Source organism: Oxyura jamaicensis, chromosome 1, assembly GCF_011077185.1.
Source record: "Oxyura jamaicensis isolate SHBP4307 breed ruddy duck chromosome 1, BPBGC_Ojam_1.0, whole genome shotgun sequence".
NCBI classification, from domain to species: domain Eukaryota; kingdom Metazoa; phylum Chordata; class Aves; order Anseriformes; family Anatidae; genus Oxyura; species Oxyura jamaicensis.
This window is the reverse complement of record NC_048893.1, coordinates 46939417-46957695: the sequence shown is the minus strand read 5'-3', so window position 1 is coordinate 46957695 and position 18279 is coordinate 46939417. Positions and strand designations below refer to the sequence as shown.

Here is an 18279-nt window from a genome sequence, read left to right as displayed (position 1 = left end):
CTGTTAGTAGATGAGGTAGCCAAATGAAATATTTGATTTGACTGAAAATCTGAACATCCAGACAAGATATGAAGGATGGTTTTGTACTAAATGATGGTCTCTGTTTCTTATTTAGTGTAGGAAAAATTATGGGCAACTGGTACAGTGGAGAATCCTTTGGAGTAGAGTGATTCTTGGTCACGATTAAGCACGGCAACAAGAAAATCTGTGTGATAAGGCTTTTCTAGGTGTGCATCAGTATGAATGAATGTTTTTGCATTCACAAAGATGCAAAAACATTGTAATTGTAATTACTCTGCCCAGTTGCTGTAGGTGAACCTACACCGTATTTCTGTGAGAGCTGAAGGGACATAGTATGTGTTGCACGTATCCCTGTTGCCCTCATCACAGAATTGTTCTTCTAGTTAGTTAAATGGGAGATGAGTTTAGAGACCATTAGAGGTAGTTGGTGAGGGCTGGACTGTAATGTTACTCATCTACCCGTGGACAACATTAAACCTTTTAGTTGACATTCTTATTGCTAGTCTTTTAATTGGTTTTCAAGACTTGAGTACTGATCCTGTACTGCTGTCCTGTGACTTCAGGGTAGGGTTTGTCTAAATGTTGCCTAGAATACGAAGTGTTCATTTAGGCACCTAGGTGATGGAGTGTATTTCAGACATGTCCTTCTAAGATAAGGAAAGTTGTTCATTGCCATATAGTTGTGAACCAAGGTCTTACTTTCTTTGTCTGTTACTGCAAATTACTTTGGGTGTGAGGCATCCTAGTTTTCAGTATGTTGTACAGGTGGATGGAGATGTTCTCAGCTTTGTGCATTGTGAAGCACAAGTCCTGTAGACAGTGATTAGTAGATCGGTATATATCGATGATACTACCAGGTAACACATTTTAAGTGAAACTAAAATGTCGTCTTTGAAAATTTGGTATTAAACTTAGAAATTGTTTAAAATTAAATGCTCCAGTTTTTCCCTCTTAGAGAAGTGTTAGAAGAAACCAGATTGAACAAAAGCCAATGACATACTCCTTATAATGTAGTTACAGAATATTGTAAGCTTACTGTGCTAATGTCATGTTTCAGTTAGTGAAAAGAAGCTTGTCTAGGACTAAAAACTCTGAATATTTTCAGAAGGCCAATTCTTAAACAGTTTAACCTGTGTGGTGATGTCTTAATTTTTGCACTGTGCTGCCTAGATGATATTAAGACTTGGTATTGCTATCAGATTTTTTACCATCTTCATTCTCGTGCATGTTGTATTGTGCACTTTTTCTTCAGATGCTTAGATACAATGAAGTGTATGAGCAAGACATTACAACAACAGTGTCTTGACTTTGTATTAAAAAGGCTCATGTTAATAACTTTACTTTTCTGTTATTTGTTTTGTAAGTGCTTATTACAACTCCTGGCTTCCTATTGTGCTTCATTTCTGAAGTCTATAATCCATTTGTCTAGGTGAATCAGTGCATTGCAGCAAAAGTAGGCAGTTCCAAGATTCCTGCGTTGTAAGCTGTATTTAACAGTCATCTGCAATTATTCATAGGTGCTGTTGGTAAGCAGTAGCCGATACCCAGATCAGTGGATTGTGCCAGGTGGAGGAATGGAACCAGAAGAAGAACCCGGGGGAGCAGCAGTCAGAGAGGTGTATGAAGAGGTAACAAAACAAAAATGATCTGCTTTATCACAGAATGGCTGACGTTGGAAGGGACTTGTGGAGGTCCTCTCTAAGCCCCTGCTCAAGCAGGGCCTCCTAGAGCCAGTTGCTTGGGATCATGTCCAGATGGCTGTTGAATATGCCCAAGGAGGGAGATTCCACAACCTCTCTGGGCAACCTGTTCAATTTGTGCTGCTGCTATCATCATATGGAAATGAAGAAGAAAAAGGGAGCTCTACTTCCTTTATCAATGATTTGACCAAAACTTCCATGATTGTGAAATTCAGTTCGTTATGTTAGGATCAAGGTATAGTGTGGTGAACTAAACTGTTTCCCAGCACACTCTCATTACATAGCTGAACTTTATAAACACTTAACTGGAAGCAGAACTGTGACTTCATGCCAAATGAGATATAGTAATGTAGCATTTCTGTGTTAATGCAGAAAATGTACGGTTTGCAGCTCTTCTAGAACAGACTGAAGGTGAACAAACCATGAAAGTACAGCTTTGCAAGAAGGATAAATAAGTAGACCTTTGAGGAGATTCCAAACTAAAGTAAACATTGGAAACTAATATATCTGAGCAGTTGAGAATTCAACCATAAAAAGGACTTGTAAGTACACGTAAGGTTGTTTATCTATGAAGAATGCATCATAGGTATGGTCTGTGTTTAACCCTGCTCATACCCTGACACAAAGCAGTGTTAAGTCTAGATGAATTAATGCAGTTTCCTTACTCTAGTATGGTATTCAAATTTCAGGTGCAAAATTGTTTTTTTAACTTGCTATTTAGTTTTCCTAGGCAAACTGTTAAAAAGGGTAGATTAAGTGCATAATAGCCGGCACTCTAAGCCCAGTAAAACTTCAAGAAAATCACACTGAGTTAACTAATTTAATTGGAAATTCTGTAATGTGCAATTGACCACAGATCAACTAATAATTTACATCATGTTTCTTAAATAGAAAGTACAAGGTTTTGCAGAAAGTGGATGCATGCTGGGAAGTAAGTGAAGTACAGAACGTCTGGTAGTATTAAACAGCTTTGTCAACCCAGTATGACAAAACACATTAATGTTGTTGTTAATTATCAGCATGCATAATGTTTTTATTAGAGCTTTTTTCTATTTTTGATTAGCTGTACTACTTGGTGTTTTAGCTTGCATACCCTTAGGTCTGATTTTGCTGTGTTGTGGAGGCTTGGGAGTTTAATGTAAATGCAGCTTGCCCAAAACTCTGCTTGCTTTTTGGTGTCTAAATGAGTTCTGTGGTCTGTAATTCATTGAGTTATTTTCCCCACCGTATGTGGGGAACAGACCAATGTGGTATTCAGTGCTCTTAGCAACTCTCATGCAGCAAGATGCGGGAATAAATAAGCCTCATTTATACAAGGTTATTCCAGACTTTGGGGCTGTGTTCAGTCTTTTCTGTGGGGGCCAGTTTTGAGCTGCCCAAGACATACTCAGACAAGGGCTCCTGTATAAAAGTGAAGGGAACGGCCACAAGGCAGTCAAGTGCCATTTGAAGGGAGCAAAGACCCAGGATTGTATAGATAGACAGTATAGATACCTCTAAGGAAAGTCATTACACATCCCCCATCTTGAGGGGACCTGGCTGCGCTTAATATGTCATCAAAGTTGCTATGGGGGCTTGACCAACTAATAAAAAACCAACAGTGGTCAAGCTTCAGTTAGCAGACGGTGCAGTGCTAGACACAGGGTTGTCAGGTTGACTTCATAGCCAAATAGTAGAGCAGTGAGAGTTATGGTACAGAGGCTGGTAATTAGTTTTCTGCTACCCCAATTCTGCTCTGAGAATATTTTGTGTACTTAAAGTCATGGCCTTGCTCACAAATTTCTGTGATGTGGTGAAAGGGGTGCAAGTAGGGAAGGGTAAGCAGGAATAGGTGCAGAATATGGTTAGGTGGTACATTGTGGAGCATACGTGTGGTACAAATATCCGTTAAAGTCCAATCAGAGTGCGTGTGCTGCCCAGACATTGCAAGCTTCATGGCTGCGTCATAAAGATATACTAAAATGTTGGTTACTCCTGAAGAAAAAACTTTGCAGACAATACTTAGGAAAAAACAGGATTCTGTTTTTCAGAATGCTGAAAACATCTGCAACCTACAGATTCAGGTGTAAGTCTTCAAAAATTGTCTTGTACCTGTTGAAGTTGGACATGTTACCTGAACTTCAGTACTGCTGCAGGCAACACTTTCAGTAGGAGCCTTCATGACAGAAAAGCTGCATGTTATGTGTTTGAAAAAATGTCAATATCATCAGTGTTTCTACACTGAGAGAAATTTTCTGAAGATAGAGAACCCGACAGATCTGAAGCTCTTGCGTGGTACTAGCAGGGGTGTTTTAGTCACAGGCTAATTGAGTTTTTACTCATTCTTATTATGGTGGCTACACCTGGTTTTATGGTATTCTGGAGTAAGGTGTGACCTGCCAGCCATGTTCAGCTCTTATCTGTGCTTGAAAGTGCATAAAGGTTCTTCATAAGTTAGGGGCTTTAAAAAGCAACAATTATTTGAAGATGCTTGTTCTACAGCTTCAGGATTTTCAGCGTTTGATGGCTTGTGTATCTGGTGAATACTAAAAATTCACGTCCTAAATTATAATATTATTAAACCATGGGCTGAATCATCTGTGTCATGAGACAGCGAAGAAAAGTGCCACTTTTGATGAAAAGCCGGGATGGTATTCAGGGCTTTGACTTGAACCATGGAAATTTCTACTAACCTTTCTAGAGATGGATGTCCTTTCTATTTTTATACTAAGGTCAGTATCACCTGGCAAGCTGGTTACAGTGCGGTGAAGTGAACTGTTAAGGGTTTTGTGAATGAATAAACTTCAAAGCAGGCACACTGTGGCACTGGTTTGAACTGTGTTTCTTCAGTCTTGGGTCATGCATAAACTAACCGTCAGTTACCATTAATTTATTAAAACGGAGAAACAGATTGTGGGTGTTGTAGTGGCAGTTCCTAGTGGTAGTAGGAGTGTTAGCAGCTCACAGTATGAGAGCCCACTGGCTCTAAGTGTCCCCTGGTTTCCCACCAAAAGTGGAGTATTTTAAATCCTTTTTTTAAAATCCAAAGATCAAATGTAGTCAAACCTGCATGCACTGCAGTTCTACAGTCAGATTATGTGACCAGATTTTTTTTATCCTTAAAGCTCTGTTGGTGTTGGGGTTTTTACATCTAGTAAATGTTTCTGATTCAGCCTCATTGTTACTTACTGTAAATTGAACATCTGTCTTGTATGGGTTACAGTAGACAAGATTCCTTAGGTAACAATTCCTTAGGTACAAGTTTTTACAATCCTGAAACTAGGATACCAAAGTGAAATTACAGTATAAAGCAACCCCAGAAACATATTAAACTTTGTCTAACTGTGAAGCTACTTTGTTTTGAATTTGGAGCTTAGTCTTTAACGAGGTAGTGTGAAAGGTGGAAATGGGAATTGCTTGCACATGAGGTATTAGAGGGAAAAACAACAGAAATAATGGTGATTAAATGATTACAATCTTCCTCTCAAAAGGAGTGAACACTCTCCCATTCTCTTTTCTATCTCACTAAAAAGACTCTTGCTCTACTTGTACCTAGTAGTACGCTGAATTGCCAGCCAAAAAACTATTCAATTCCTCCCTGACCTGTGGGAATACAGCTTCTGAGAAAAGGAGGCTGATTCTGATGGTTAATCTGCTGCAACAGTGTAAGTGCCAGTAATGTTATCTAAGACCTCTCAAAGGAAATAAAGGAATCTGCTCCAGTGAGTAAGCTAATAGTTGAAAAATGATTGGGTGTTACAGACCAGAACTATGCAGATACTTTATTAAAAAAAAAAAAAGCTTCCTTTCAAATTAAAGATTTTGACAGGCACGATGAAACACTGAGTTCTATAAAAGTATGCAAAAGAGAGCAAGAGTAGCCTTGCACTGTCTTTTCAGGAGAGTAGCCAGTAAGGTAGTATCCAACAGATCCCACAGTTAAAATAACTCTTATGTATTGCAGATTTTAAGCCGCTTTCTGCCCTGGTAGACTGTTAGCCTAAAAACGAAATTCCAGTGTGACTCTTGCTCCATCTACAGGAAACCCAAGGCAAGCATGACTGCACCTCTGACATGGGAGTATATCAGGATAAGCCAGCAGTGAGTGACCTCCAGGCCAAAAAAAATATGGGATGAAGTGACCAGTTTTCACTCCTGTGGCTGTATTTAGACTTATGAAATAAATAGATAAATTCAGATTTAAGAAATTATCTACCTGGTGCTTATAGACATGCAATAACTTGTCTGATAAAGGAAATGCTCTTTTTTCAGGCTCTCTCTAGAAGTTCAGTGGCTCAATCACTTGTAGCCTATTGGATTTTCTTCACTTAAAAAGCTGTGTTTTGTTTTAACAACTATGGGCATATAATGGCCAAGGGAAGAAAGACAATTGTTAAAACTAAAATTTGCTATTGTGTTATGAGCTTTGTAAGAACTTTTATTTTTCATTCTGTGAAAAAGACGAAGCATTTCTTGGTTCTCTAGGACTCATTTTTATGTATTTGAAGTTACTATGTAAAGGTAAGAACCTGGAGGAAATACTTTTGTTAGCAAAAGTACTTTTTACTTCTAATGATCTGTCAATTTAATGGTACTTTTTAAGCTATGAAGATGATTCAGTCAAGGTCAGAATAGCTTATTTTCAGAGAAAAAAAAGTCGGATTTTTGTCTCTGTTAAAAGTTGCTGCCTTTTTATATTTTTGCATGTGAAAGTTTTGAAAGATGCTCCTACCTGAAGGAATGGTGCTACATTTTGGAAGCATGTATCTTTGCCTAGAGATTAACTACAAATCAGTGAGAGATCACATCTATGTGACACCATCTGGTTGGGCGAAAGCATCATTCTGAGCTTTGGGGGATTTTTGTACTTAATGTAATGGAGTGCAGCTAATTGTTTCATTCAGAATCACTCAGTTGAGTATCTGTCTAAACCATGGATTTGCATGGAGGGAGAACAGAAGCTGTTAAAAACAAGTAAATTCCATGTGTTCATAGTGAAGTTGATGATAGATTCACATTGTGAATATGGGGTACTAAGAAATGGAGGGAAAAAGAAAGCTCTGCAAGAAAGCTATCTAGTATTGGTAATGGTGTTTGTGCCACATGTTAGATACCAGTTAATTTTCAGACTCCCACTCACTACTTCAGAGAAATTCTCCTGCATTTCTTCATTGTGATTTTTTTTTTGTCCTTCAGCATTCTTGTTGCCAGAGTCCTGCCTATGATAGTATGGATGTAAATGCTTTCCTGAATCTTTGATATAAATAAGACCTTGGCTAGTTCTAAACTCCTGAAAGTTTGGGGAGATGTTTTTGGGTGGCTTTCTTTTTTTCATTATTATTTTTTTTAAGTAGAAATCTTGAAGGATATAGTGATTCCTAGATTTTGCTGCTTGAGAAGAAAGGCAAAAACTGAGGACAGACATTAGCTTCTGGCCCTTTTAAGTTCTACTTCTCATTCAAAAGGTACTATAGTGCTGAAGAAATTAGGATTGATCAGTAAAGCTTGAACATCTATTTCGTGTGTTTCTCTAGGCTACTGAAGTCTTTCATTGCCCTGTGTGAAGCACAAGCAGTCTTTGGTATCTCTTGGGGCTTGTCGTTTCCATAATTAACATGCTGCCTAATCACTTATCCAACAGGCACAGTTAACATTTCAACTTCATGAGCTCTAACAGGTATCTGTTTCAGCACAGCAGATGACCAGAGTCATATATACAGCTTTTCATCAACTCTAGGTCTAGTTTTTGCTCTAGATAAATAAAATGCTTTTTTTGTTGCAGGGGCTGAGATCACACTTCTTTCATCAAAGCTGCTTAATAAATAACATCAGCCATCTGCTTTCTTTAAAAAGAAAGACACAAAACATTCACTTGTGAGATCTTGATTAGACTTATTGCCGAAGCCTGCCCAGTTGTCTGTCAGAGTTACACATTAAAATGTAAATAAGATCCATATGGTCCTTTGTATAAAGACGTAAGACATCAGTAACTTTCCTTGATTAAAGCTGGAAACAAAGACTGAAAGCTAAAAAACATCATCTTAGCACTAAGAAGCCCTGTTTTAACTACTGGTTATACAAAGCAAGACAAAATGTACATATGGCTTAATCTACCAGAAGACTACATACATGTTCAGATCGCAGTTGGATAGACTCAGGTGTGCTTAGAATAAGTGGATAATCATAAACAACTGATGTTGGAAGAGGCATTGTATAGTATTTCTGTAAAAACAAACCCTGGAGTATCAGTAGGATATAATAGCCACCTTAACCATTGAAAAGATAACGAAGCACAGGATGATATACATAAGGGTTATTTAAAAAACCTGGAGCAAATCTCTAAATGTAAATTTCTTTATGATGTTACTAAGTAGAAAAAATAATTCAAAACTGTAGAGAATTGGGAATATAAATCTAGTTTTTAAATTACATGCCAAAAGAAAGCTATGCTTTCATATGAAAGCCAGCATATATTAATTCATTATGCTGCAAGATCTACCCTTTTACCTGCAGTTTAATTTATTCCTCTATTTTGAGGACTTGGACTTGAGTTTCTATAAGAAATAGCAATGGAATTTTAATAGTTCTGCCTCTAGATATGCTACCCTACTACTTTAACTTATCTCTTAGGCTATCTTCTTCCCTGGTTAATTTTTTTCAGTAGTGGATGTCTCTGATAAAATACAATTCACAAAGTCCATGGTAAATAAAACATTCTAGTCTGGATGGCAGTGCTTGAAAGAATTATGTACTCTTTGATCCACAGAACACAAAAACTTGTCCTAGTATAATATCCCGAAGCTGGAAACTCCAGAAGCAATGCAGCACTGTGTAGTTAAAACCCATGTTGAAATACTTGCTTAAATGTTGCTACAGTATTGCAGTTTTTGAAATGAAAAAGCACATGTTAAAACTTTTTTTCCTGTCTTTTTATTGTAGGCTGGAGTAAAGGGAAAACTAGGCAGACTGCTTGGGATATTTGAGGTGAGCTATTTCTTTTTGTAAAGATTTAGTTTTGGTGGGGTTGGGGAGGGGGTAGAGTGTTTTTGGTGTTTTTTCCCCATGATAGTTGTTGAACTACAGAAAGTAACTTGCATGCAACAGAGTCAGACTTAAGTTGTTAAGCATTACTTGCCTGTACTTTTGCTGTGCAACTTTGAATTCTGCTGAAAGACACATTAGACAGGTGTTCTTCTTCTGTTGCTACATGATGGGTGAAGGTTTGAATAAGAGTGATACTTAGAAATTTTCTGGGAAATCAGTATCTAGCAGTACAAAAAGAACAAAACTGAAACTGGACTGGCTGCAGCACAGTGACCTTTCACTGCGTGCATTACCTGTGTCAGTTCATGTATTTGACTTAGCTTGTTCAAAGAAAGTCTGTGCTTTCTAAATAGGTGGTTAGTGCTGCTAACATGGCAAACCCATAGAGGTAATAGGAGTTTTGCATTTGTCATGACTGGAAACAGATGCTATTTTACTTTCACTTACTGAGTGAAACTTCTGAGTGCTTTATAGGTCGTCAGGCCACATCATGTAGTGGTTCCATCTTGACAAAAAAAACACCTTTCATATCAGAACTTGAGCTGTAAAAACAGTTCTAGGAAATGTTCTGTACTGTGATTAACTTATATGTTAGAGGATAAGTAGCGGGAAGTACTAATGGACAACTGCTAATACTAAACAGGGCAACCAACAACATAGAATACCAGATTCCCATATATCAGTACAGATGGTTAGTCTGTGAAAATAAGAGCCGGGGTTTGCTGGCAAGTATTCTCCAGGGTAAGTTTCTAATCTCACAGTTCTGGAAAGTCTGTAATATTTACATGTTTTCTGCTGTGAATTAAAACCTCTACCTCTAACATTTAAGCAGAACCAGGATCGGAAGCATAGGACATATGTTTATGTTCTTACTGTGACGGAAATACTGGAAGACTGGGAGGATTCAGTTAATATAGGTAAACTCATTCTCTGTCTTCATATTCTATACTTGAAATGATTTGTTAAATATAAGGATTGCTTCAGAAAGTAAAATGTAACCATTGAGGAAAATTCCTGATTCTGTTCTATACAGTGAAATAAATAATCACCAGTATTTACTTCCACCTTAACCTTATTCAGTAGTGACAGTGCTTACATTAAGATGATAGCTACTTGTATATGTACATCTATGTACAGATGTACAGCTGACAGATATTAATATCATATCAAGTCTGTGGGAGTGCACTTTAATTGCCTGCCAGGTTCCCTGTACAGCAACACCAAGTGGTCCAATACTTAAGAGGATTGATATTGGAGGTTGGGGGTGGTTTTTGTTACTTCACATGCTTGGAATTGTGCAAGGACTGTGAGGACAGCACTGGTTTGTTCCTTAGTGCCAAGCTTCAGGGTAGATGGGAGCATCCAGCCCTGGGGCTGCTGCTGACTCGCCTCTCCTTGGAGTACCGCTGGGGAGCACTGCTGGCAGGGGTGTGCCCTGGGGGGGGGCATGTGCCCTGGTCTCCATCTAGCAGTTTATAGATGTCTTCATAGTGTTCAAACATAGTATCTGTAACACTGTAAAGGCAAGTGGCAAAACAGAACTAATCCCACAGTTTTCACAATGCTATCTAGACCTTGTCTCTAAATATTTTCAGAGGCTTCTAATTTTAAAGGACTGACTTGTATAAGTAAGAGGGTATTAGGGCTATTTTACCAATGTGTCTTAGAAATTATCTAAATGTATCTCTGGTGTAAGTTAATTACGTTTGAAAACTTAGAGGTAACCTTAGTAACTCTGCACATGGATATGGTTTGAGTATGGAACACTGATTTCCAGATGAGACCAGGCTACTCTTACTCTAACTACATGCATGTTCATTCTTCAGACTGGTTCAGTGCTAGGTATGACAATGTAGGAGGGCGGTACTCTTTTAAATATTATTCTGTTAAGGACCAGATGCAGCTTTTGTAGCATACAGTTATATGAGCTTCTGTCTGGTACCTGCTTTAAAGATTTATCTGAAATGCTTTATTATGAACTGTTTCAGTAAGCTTGAGTGAATTTATTGCATTCATCAATATTTTGGATGTCTTTTTACTGTCTTCTGCCTGAAAACTTGAACTTCTAAAGTAAATGAGAAAAAGTTATCAGATAGCAACAAATGGTGCTGTTAAAAATTTGTAACACCTTGTTTTTCTTTGTGGATTATACTCATTCAGGAAGGAAAAGAGAATGGTTTAAAGTAGAAGATGCAATCAAGGTCCTTCAGTGTCACAAGCCTGTTCATGCAGAGTACTTGGAAAAACTGAAACTGAGCTGTTCGCCCACTAATGGAAACTCTGTGGTTCCCCCTCTTCCAGATAGTAACTCCTTATATGTCACTTCTGCACAGACTTCTGGGTTGCCCTCTACTGTGAGATAAACGTTTGGATTACCTCTTTATTCATGTCATCACAAGGGGAGACATCTTTGATCACATGTAGGCATCTGTATAAGTGTCAATTCTAAGTGAAATATGTGAATGTGTCATAATGTTGAGTTTATTTGAACATGTTTTTCCTTTTTAACAATGTAAAATAGTATTTCAGCAAACCAAAGCCATATATGGATTTTTTTAAGATGCCTTAGTAGGCCATTTTTAAAAAGAAATTAAGAAACTTGAGTATATAAATTTCTGTATCTGCTAAAATAAAATATGCATCTCAGTGGTGTTCAGCTTATTCAAGACTTGTCAGCTAGTCAGCAGTTCTACAAGAGTACTTGCTATAGAAAAGCTTGAGCAAATAGTCTTATACTAAACTCTTACTTGGTATCCACAAATGAAGCACTAAGAACTGAAGATGGCAGTGTTGGGGAAATGAGTGTGGTGAAGGCAGAGATGCATAAGTGTGACTACAATAAAGCACTAAACCATGCCGAGCCTGTCAAGAGCAAAGGATACCTTCCTAAAGCACTGCTTGCCTCAGTCATCCAAAAGGTTGCCTTATCCTATGCAATCTTCACATAATGTAGAAATAGAGCAAGGACGGTATTTTGTGTCTTGTGACTACCAAAACCATTCGCTGTACTTTTGTTATTTGGTCAGCTGATGAACTGTCAGAAGATACATGCAGAAAGTGTTGTGGATTTCCCCCGCCCTCACCTCCTGTTTTTCCTTTTAGCATTTGGATACTTGGATACACATCCTGTTCATGGTGCAACTGCACTCCGGGTTCCAAAAACTTCTAACCTTCAGTGACAAGCATCTTACCTAGCGTTCATGCAGTTTGTTGTCCTTCAAAAATACTTAAAGGAAAATAAGGCTTACTCAGTGGGCACCTATATGTTACAGAGGTGTCTGGTAGCAAGCATGTGTTGAGGTGTCTTGCCCAGCAGGAACCAGCTGGGGTTCTTCCTGGGCCTTGGAGGCATGTGGGCTGATACACTAATAGAAGAATAATATTCCTTTGTCTTATACAGAAGGTATGCTGAACCCCCCCCCCTTTTTTTTTTTTAATTTAGCTCTTAAATACTTCAATTTTACTGTTTTAACATCAATTGCTTTAGCTTTTTGAATTAAAAGCTGACCTCTTGATAAAAACCTACCTGGAAGGAATGAGGTACAGCTGACAACTTTTTTGTGTTTCATTATTGTCTTCTTTTTTCAGCCAAAAAGATGAAACCTAAATCCACTGTAGGTCTTAATGTTTTTACTGTAGGGTTATTCTCTGTCTCTCTTGCTCTCTCTCTCCCTCTCTGTGTATGTATGTTTGTGTGTGGTTTTCTTCTACAGGAACACAATCTAATTCATATGAACACCCTAATTCTGATTTTTTTTGTAGGATCTAAACCCAACTATACCTCCTCTCCAGCCAATCCAAACAGGTTGAGGTAAAGCTTTACCTCGCATGTGAAGTTTGTTCTGGGTATAGCTCATTCTCTTCATAGCATTGGAACCTTTGTAAATAGTCCAACTAGTAAATAGTGAGTGTAAAATGGAAAATAAATGTAATTTAAACCTTTTGTTACTCAATACACAATGGTTAACTTCTACTTTTTTAACACAAATTGTGTAAAATGCTGCTATAAATTAAACTTTTTTGTGCTGTTACACTTTTTTAGGAAAAAATGTTGTTGCCAGAAGTTACTCCTTAGAAAAATAATCCTGTGCCATATGTAAATGCAGTGAAACTAGGGAGACAGATGTTCTGATCTCTAAATGCTGCTCTCTTTGAAGAGGCATAAATACTACTGACAAGAGGCATGAGCCACAAAGCTGAGGACTTGTGAAATGGTGGTAGGGTGTGTGTTCTTCATCCCTCTGTCCAGGTCACTTCCAGAACTGGAAGGAACACACGACTCTGAGGCGCATCTAAACGTGGAGGTGTTGTTGCAAGTAGCTTGTCCTTGCTTTCAGTCATGAGGTGAGAGGCTAAACTCTCAGTGGTGTCAAAAGTAAGGTTCTGCTAGGCAAAACAGAAGAAGGTGGAGTTGAGCATTTTGATGAATGTCTAATCTTTGTTAAAATTATACCTAGGGTGTGTAAGGGCACCTCTGGCTCTAAAGCTGCCTTTAAAAGAGTGGAAGATTTAGCTCTCTTTTTTGGTCACTTACTTTTGATGCTTTATTTGTTCAGTAGTCATTTTAACACTTTAAATTGAGCAAACTTGTACAGGCTTTCTTGTAACAAGATTCTATAGAATATGTGAAAGCTAAAACAAGAATCCAGAGAATTCTTACTCATAAAAATGCTTCTGTCTCAGTTTCAGATTCTTGGAATAAAACCAATCCAAGCTTGTATAAGATTTAGTGATAATGCATGATCTTATTTTGTAACTCTTGAATTATGTATTTGATAATGTAAAAATGTACAGTATTGCTGTTGCTAACAAACTCAGCTGATTGCCTATAAATATTTTGGTTATTTTTTGGTCACACATTTGATCTGTTCAGTATTGCCAGATGGATTTTTTTTTTAGCAGCATTCATTGTATAAATCTCTTCGGTCTCTATGCAACCTTCAGAATGAAGCTCTGTATTGCTTAGTTTGACTTCTACTCCGTGTCAGAGCAATGGTCCGTGAATTGTACAAACCTTGACAGTAAAGGTAAATTGCAAACATCTTAGTTTTGCCGCAAGAAAATTACTTCAGAAAATGAGCAGTGGTATGGTTTTAATCTAAATTAAAACTGACCTAGACTTCACCAGGAAGTGTTTGTTCAAAAACCAATTGGAAAGCTACCTTTTTTCTAGTACCTACCACTTTAAATGTAAAACCATTCTGCTTGTCCATGCATCTCTCTTTAGATGGACTAAACCTGTTGTGTACAGAGCAGATGGGGGATTGTTCTCATGCCATAAATTCTGTACAACGCAGCCAGATCTGGTTCCGCAGAGGAAAAGGGTTAGGGACATTATCTGCATGTTTCAGAACCCTAAGCTTGTACCACTGCTCTTCCTACCTGTTAAGTTTGGAGATTATTATAACTTAGATTATGGTGGTATCAAACAAATAGCCTTAAACTTTCAAAACATGTGAAGCCAGAGCTAAGGGGAAGGGATATATTAAACACCAGAAGAAATACTGAAGTACTGCACAGAGGCTGCTAAAGTGAAAAATCTTATTTTGGTGCTTACTGCACCCTGAGTTAACCTTTTAATGGTCTGTTAACAATGTGCTGTAAAAAAAAAAAAAAGCCAACACTTGGTTTAATTACCAACATGGTTTGTGAAGTGAAAACTGAAGGGAAGGGATGGGGGGTGGGGGGTAAAATAAGCTGTAAACATTTTGACCTGCTTGCATGGATTTTCTTTAAAGATTGATGTAAGAATTTTGACTTTTTATATTTGAGAAATACCAAAATAAAATCTAAATTAGCCCAGTGGAGGCTGTAATCATTTCATCTCCATTTAACCTCTCTGAATCTGGCTCCTATCAGCATTCTCTCTTAATGCATCACATAAAGCTGAAGCACACAAGTAGGGGTGAAGTGTGTGTGTGTGTCAAAGCACAACATACACTGGGGAAAGATAAAATGTTTTTTTCTAAGACTCTTGTGGAGTTCTTATTTTATTATTGTTGTAGGGTTTTGTATTTTAAACACTGTACCCCTTTAAACAGTATGGGATACCAAGGTGGCACGAAGCCAGGTAGTGAACACCCCACATCTGCTGAAGCTGTGCCCACAGTAGGAGGAATGGTTCCTCTTTCTTTAATGGGAGAGCTCAGCAGCAGCAGCCCTGACCCTGCTTATACCGACCACATTGTTAAGGGCAAGGGGGACCAATGCTGTCAGTGATCTTGTCCCTTAGTAAGTAGGAAGTGCTGGTCAGAGAGCTACCTTAGGAATAGCAGAGACCATTGTGGTATTTCCTACTTCAGAAAAAACAGAGACCATCTGGTATACGATCAGCTGCCCTCTGCCTGATGGACTACCGTGGACTTCCCCAGCTCACACCACCAGCCTTGGTTCCTGGTGATCTGTTACCAGTTCTGAGGGACAATATTAAGAGGCACATACAGCAGAGCAGGCACCTAGCCAAAGATGCCATCATCTTGCACCCTTCCCTGGCACTTACCTGTAGCCTAGCATCTGCTGCAGCTATCCAGGCTTCTTCACAAGGTCCTATGGGCCTTTTTGCTGCCATTCAACTCAGTGCTAAACCCTGCCTTCTTGCCTGCTTCCTGGGTGTAATGTGAGCAGAACCCACCTTTCAACAAGCCAGGCAACCTTCCACAGCAAGGGAAGGAAAACAGTATTAGACACATGTCACTGTGTCATATTCCTATGAGATGAGCCATCTTCTAATGCATGGAACATAAAGCCACAGACACCCCTCCATAAATCTATCAGCACCCATCCCATGCTTCGTGTTACCCTGTAGTAAAAGCAGCTGATGGGAGAAGCACAGCATCAGACCTTCTAAAGGCACAGCAGGTAATCAGGCACAGGTTAGTGTATCTGCCATAGCAAGCACCAACTGAGCAGCACCTGTGGAACCTGGATTTACAGTTGACCTCACAAACCCAGCCCTACAAAAATCATGGCTACCTGACCTTAGTACAGGGCCATACAGACTAGGGCTAAGGCAAAGAGAGTCCGTCACACCGCTGAAGAGGAGCTCTGCCTGCACTGGAGAGCCTGAAACAGCTCTGCAACAAGTCCTTCAGGCTGATGAGTTTCCTATGTGCATGCACTATAAACACATGCATATATTGCATGTATATATTTAAGCGTTCCTGATGCACATTTGGCATGTGAATGTAACAGTCTCTGGGAAGGCTCGTGAGCCTTACTGTACAGTTACAGGTGCTCCTAACTCTCATCTGAGGAGAATCCTTCACTCGGTGCCTCAGTGGCAGGCCAAGCACAGGTGACAACTCCCTAGCATCAAACTGAAGTAGCCGCAGTAGTCAAGTCCCCACCCAGGTCATCCCCTGGACACTTCAGCTAACAGCTTCCACCCCCACCACCCCTTCAAACCAGAGCAGTGTTTATTCTTGGTGTTCTGTCCCGCAAACAGATAGAAAAAAGCACTTGCTCACACCTCACCGCTTCTGGCTTTCACCTGTAAGTGCTGAGGAGAGATTATCAAGACAAATAACAAGGATAAAGCAGTTAAGCTGCTTGCTGCTACTCCTACTGTACCTCAGTGCAAGGTAACAGCTACATACTTGCTTTAAGATCTTCCTGCTCACTTCTTATTGAAGTGTTGTGATACAAGGTATTGAAAACCAGTGTAGCAAACACAATTAGCACCTGTGAGCTATGCTCAGAATGTATCAAGTATTGCTAAGCCATGTTTCATCCCTCAGTTTGATTGCACTAGGAACCGTCCCAACTGACTACTTCGGTGCACAAGTCCTGTACTAAAACAGGCTGACGGAAACACAGGAGGAAAAATAAATAAATCCCTCTGAGCTTGTACACCAGAGCAGTCCTCGCTGATGGCTTTAGGACCAAAGCGTTGCTCTTTTCTCCCCCTATATATATATATAAAAAAAAAAAAAACAGCACTGTGAGGTATAAGTGAAGTTAACATTTATCTTCCTTATTTTAACAGCTGTTAAGAACTGTTAAGAAATTGTATTGCAGAGCAATGGCAGCCCACTACAGTTAAATGAAGCTCAGCACCTATACAATGAATAATCACTCTTCCTTTTATTTCAGCGTCATATTACATTACAGTCAAGACATGTTATTGACAAAACCTACCAGACATTTTTACTTCAAAAGAAACCCTCAAAAAAAAAAAAAGAGAGATACCCCACGGAACGTACACAAATTGAGATGTCACAATTTTTGATGTTTCTAGTCCATTAAGATGTTTCACAACAATCTCCATGTGTCAGAAGCACACGTTCTTGAAAGCTATAGAAGCAACATTTCACTTGTTTTAGACTAAGTCAGCTACCACACAGAACTGCTCCATCAGCTCCCAGCGATGATACACTTCATTCCCATGACAGCATATGGTTAAGTGTTAAGAGACAACCACTGAGCGCTTATGCAAAAACAAAACCCTCCCAAGCCTTCTTGATCTGAAGGAAATTACTGCAGATGTGTTTTGCATGTGTGGTTTTAGAGTCTATTTGATAATCCAGGGGTAACAGCTGCAGCTACTATCCAGAGGCTAACAAAAGCAACAGCAACACTGAGGATTTGGGGACGTTTGACACACAGCACCAGTAATGCCAGGGGAAACCCATTTATTGTAAACTTAGTGTAAGTTGATCCAGGGGTCGTCTGTTACAAAATGGAGATAGAACTAACACTCCAAGGGAGTTAGCTGCGTAACCAGCTGTAAAGGTACATGGAACAGAAGTGACCTTGAGTTTCAGATAACGCCTGTGAATATACAGCTGCTTAGCTGAGTTTGGTTTTTTTTGGTAGTTTTTTTTTGTTTTTTTTTTTTTTTGTTTTTTGTTTGTTTGTTTTTAAGAAAAAAAAAAAAAAGCTGCATCTATCTGGCTTCAGAGAATTTAGTCTATTTAGTCTAAGTTTCACACATTCCCCAACACAAGACAGAATAAAATCCCCAGCTTTCCTTTATACAGAACTCTTAAATCGGGTTTATTTTTTTTTTTTGAATATATATACACATAGACACACACATAATGCCAAATTTAAAAGGATTAAATATGCCTGAATACATCCTACAACAAACAGGAATTTGTTATTTTAGGAACCCCATTTAAAGCTTCCTTTTGTTACAACCATCACTTGAAAATATTCCAGATAGTTTTGAAATACAGTATTTTACCTGTCCTTTTATACCACTAATTTCAGCTATATCCTTACTACGGACTCATACATTCAAACTCAGTATTGACTTCTTTAAGTCCCCAGTTCCTTGAGATACTTAATTAAAATAAAATGAAATAACCCAGACACATACTGGCTACCATGTACTCAAACGGTTCCATAACCCACTTTGTTCAGTCACTACCAGATGGGGGCAGAGGATTTTTTTCTATGTATATATTAATAATACTCCATCAAGAACTTACTCGCAGTTTTAATTACACCCCCACATTAGCTACCAACCCTAGCCAAGTTTGAAGCCCTGAACACACGAACACCTAGCCATCTGCAAAACGGCTTTGGGTCTGGA

The 18279-nt window shown here is 38.8% G+C and overlaps 1 protein-coding gene and 1 long non-coding RNA gene across 3 annotated transcripts; both read left to right on the top strand.

Moving 5' to 3' along the window:
- Positions 1 to 1497: 1497 nt before the first annotated feature.
- Positions 1498 to 14549, top strand: NUDT4 (nudix hydrolase 4). Of its 2 annotated transcripts, none has more exons than XM_035337253.1 (4): positions 1498 to 1649; positions 8640 to 8684; positions 9574 to 9661; positions 10905 to 14549. In XM_035337253.1, the coding sequence occupies exons 1-4, from the start codon at positions 1596 to 1598 to the stop codon at positions 11105 to 11107; spliced, it is 390 nt and encodes a 129-aa protein (XP_035193144.1). In that variant the 5' UTR covers positions 1498 to 1595; the 3' UTR covers positions 11108 to 14549. The 2 variants fall into 2 exon arrangements, with proteins under 2 accessions (XP_035193144.1, XP_035193149.1); XM_035337258.1 differs by having other exon boundaries at positions 1499 to 1649; positions 9577 to 9661.
- Positions 14550 to 17336: 2787 nt separating this feature from the next.
- Positions 17337 to 17900, top strand: LOC118173036. Its single transcript, XR_004753970.1, has 2 exons — positions 17337 to 17544; positions 17608 to 17900. It is a non-coding gene; the product is annotated as an uncharacterized LOC118173036 (long non-coding RNA).
- The last annotated feature ends 379 nt before the right edge of the window (positions 17901 to 18279 follow it).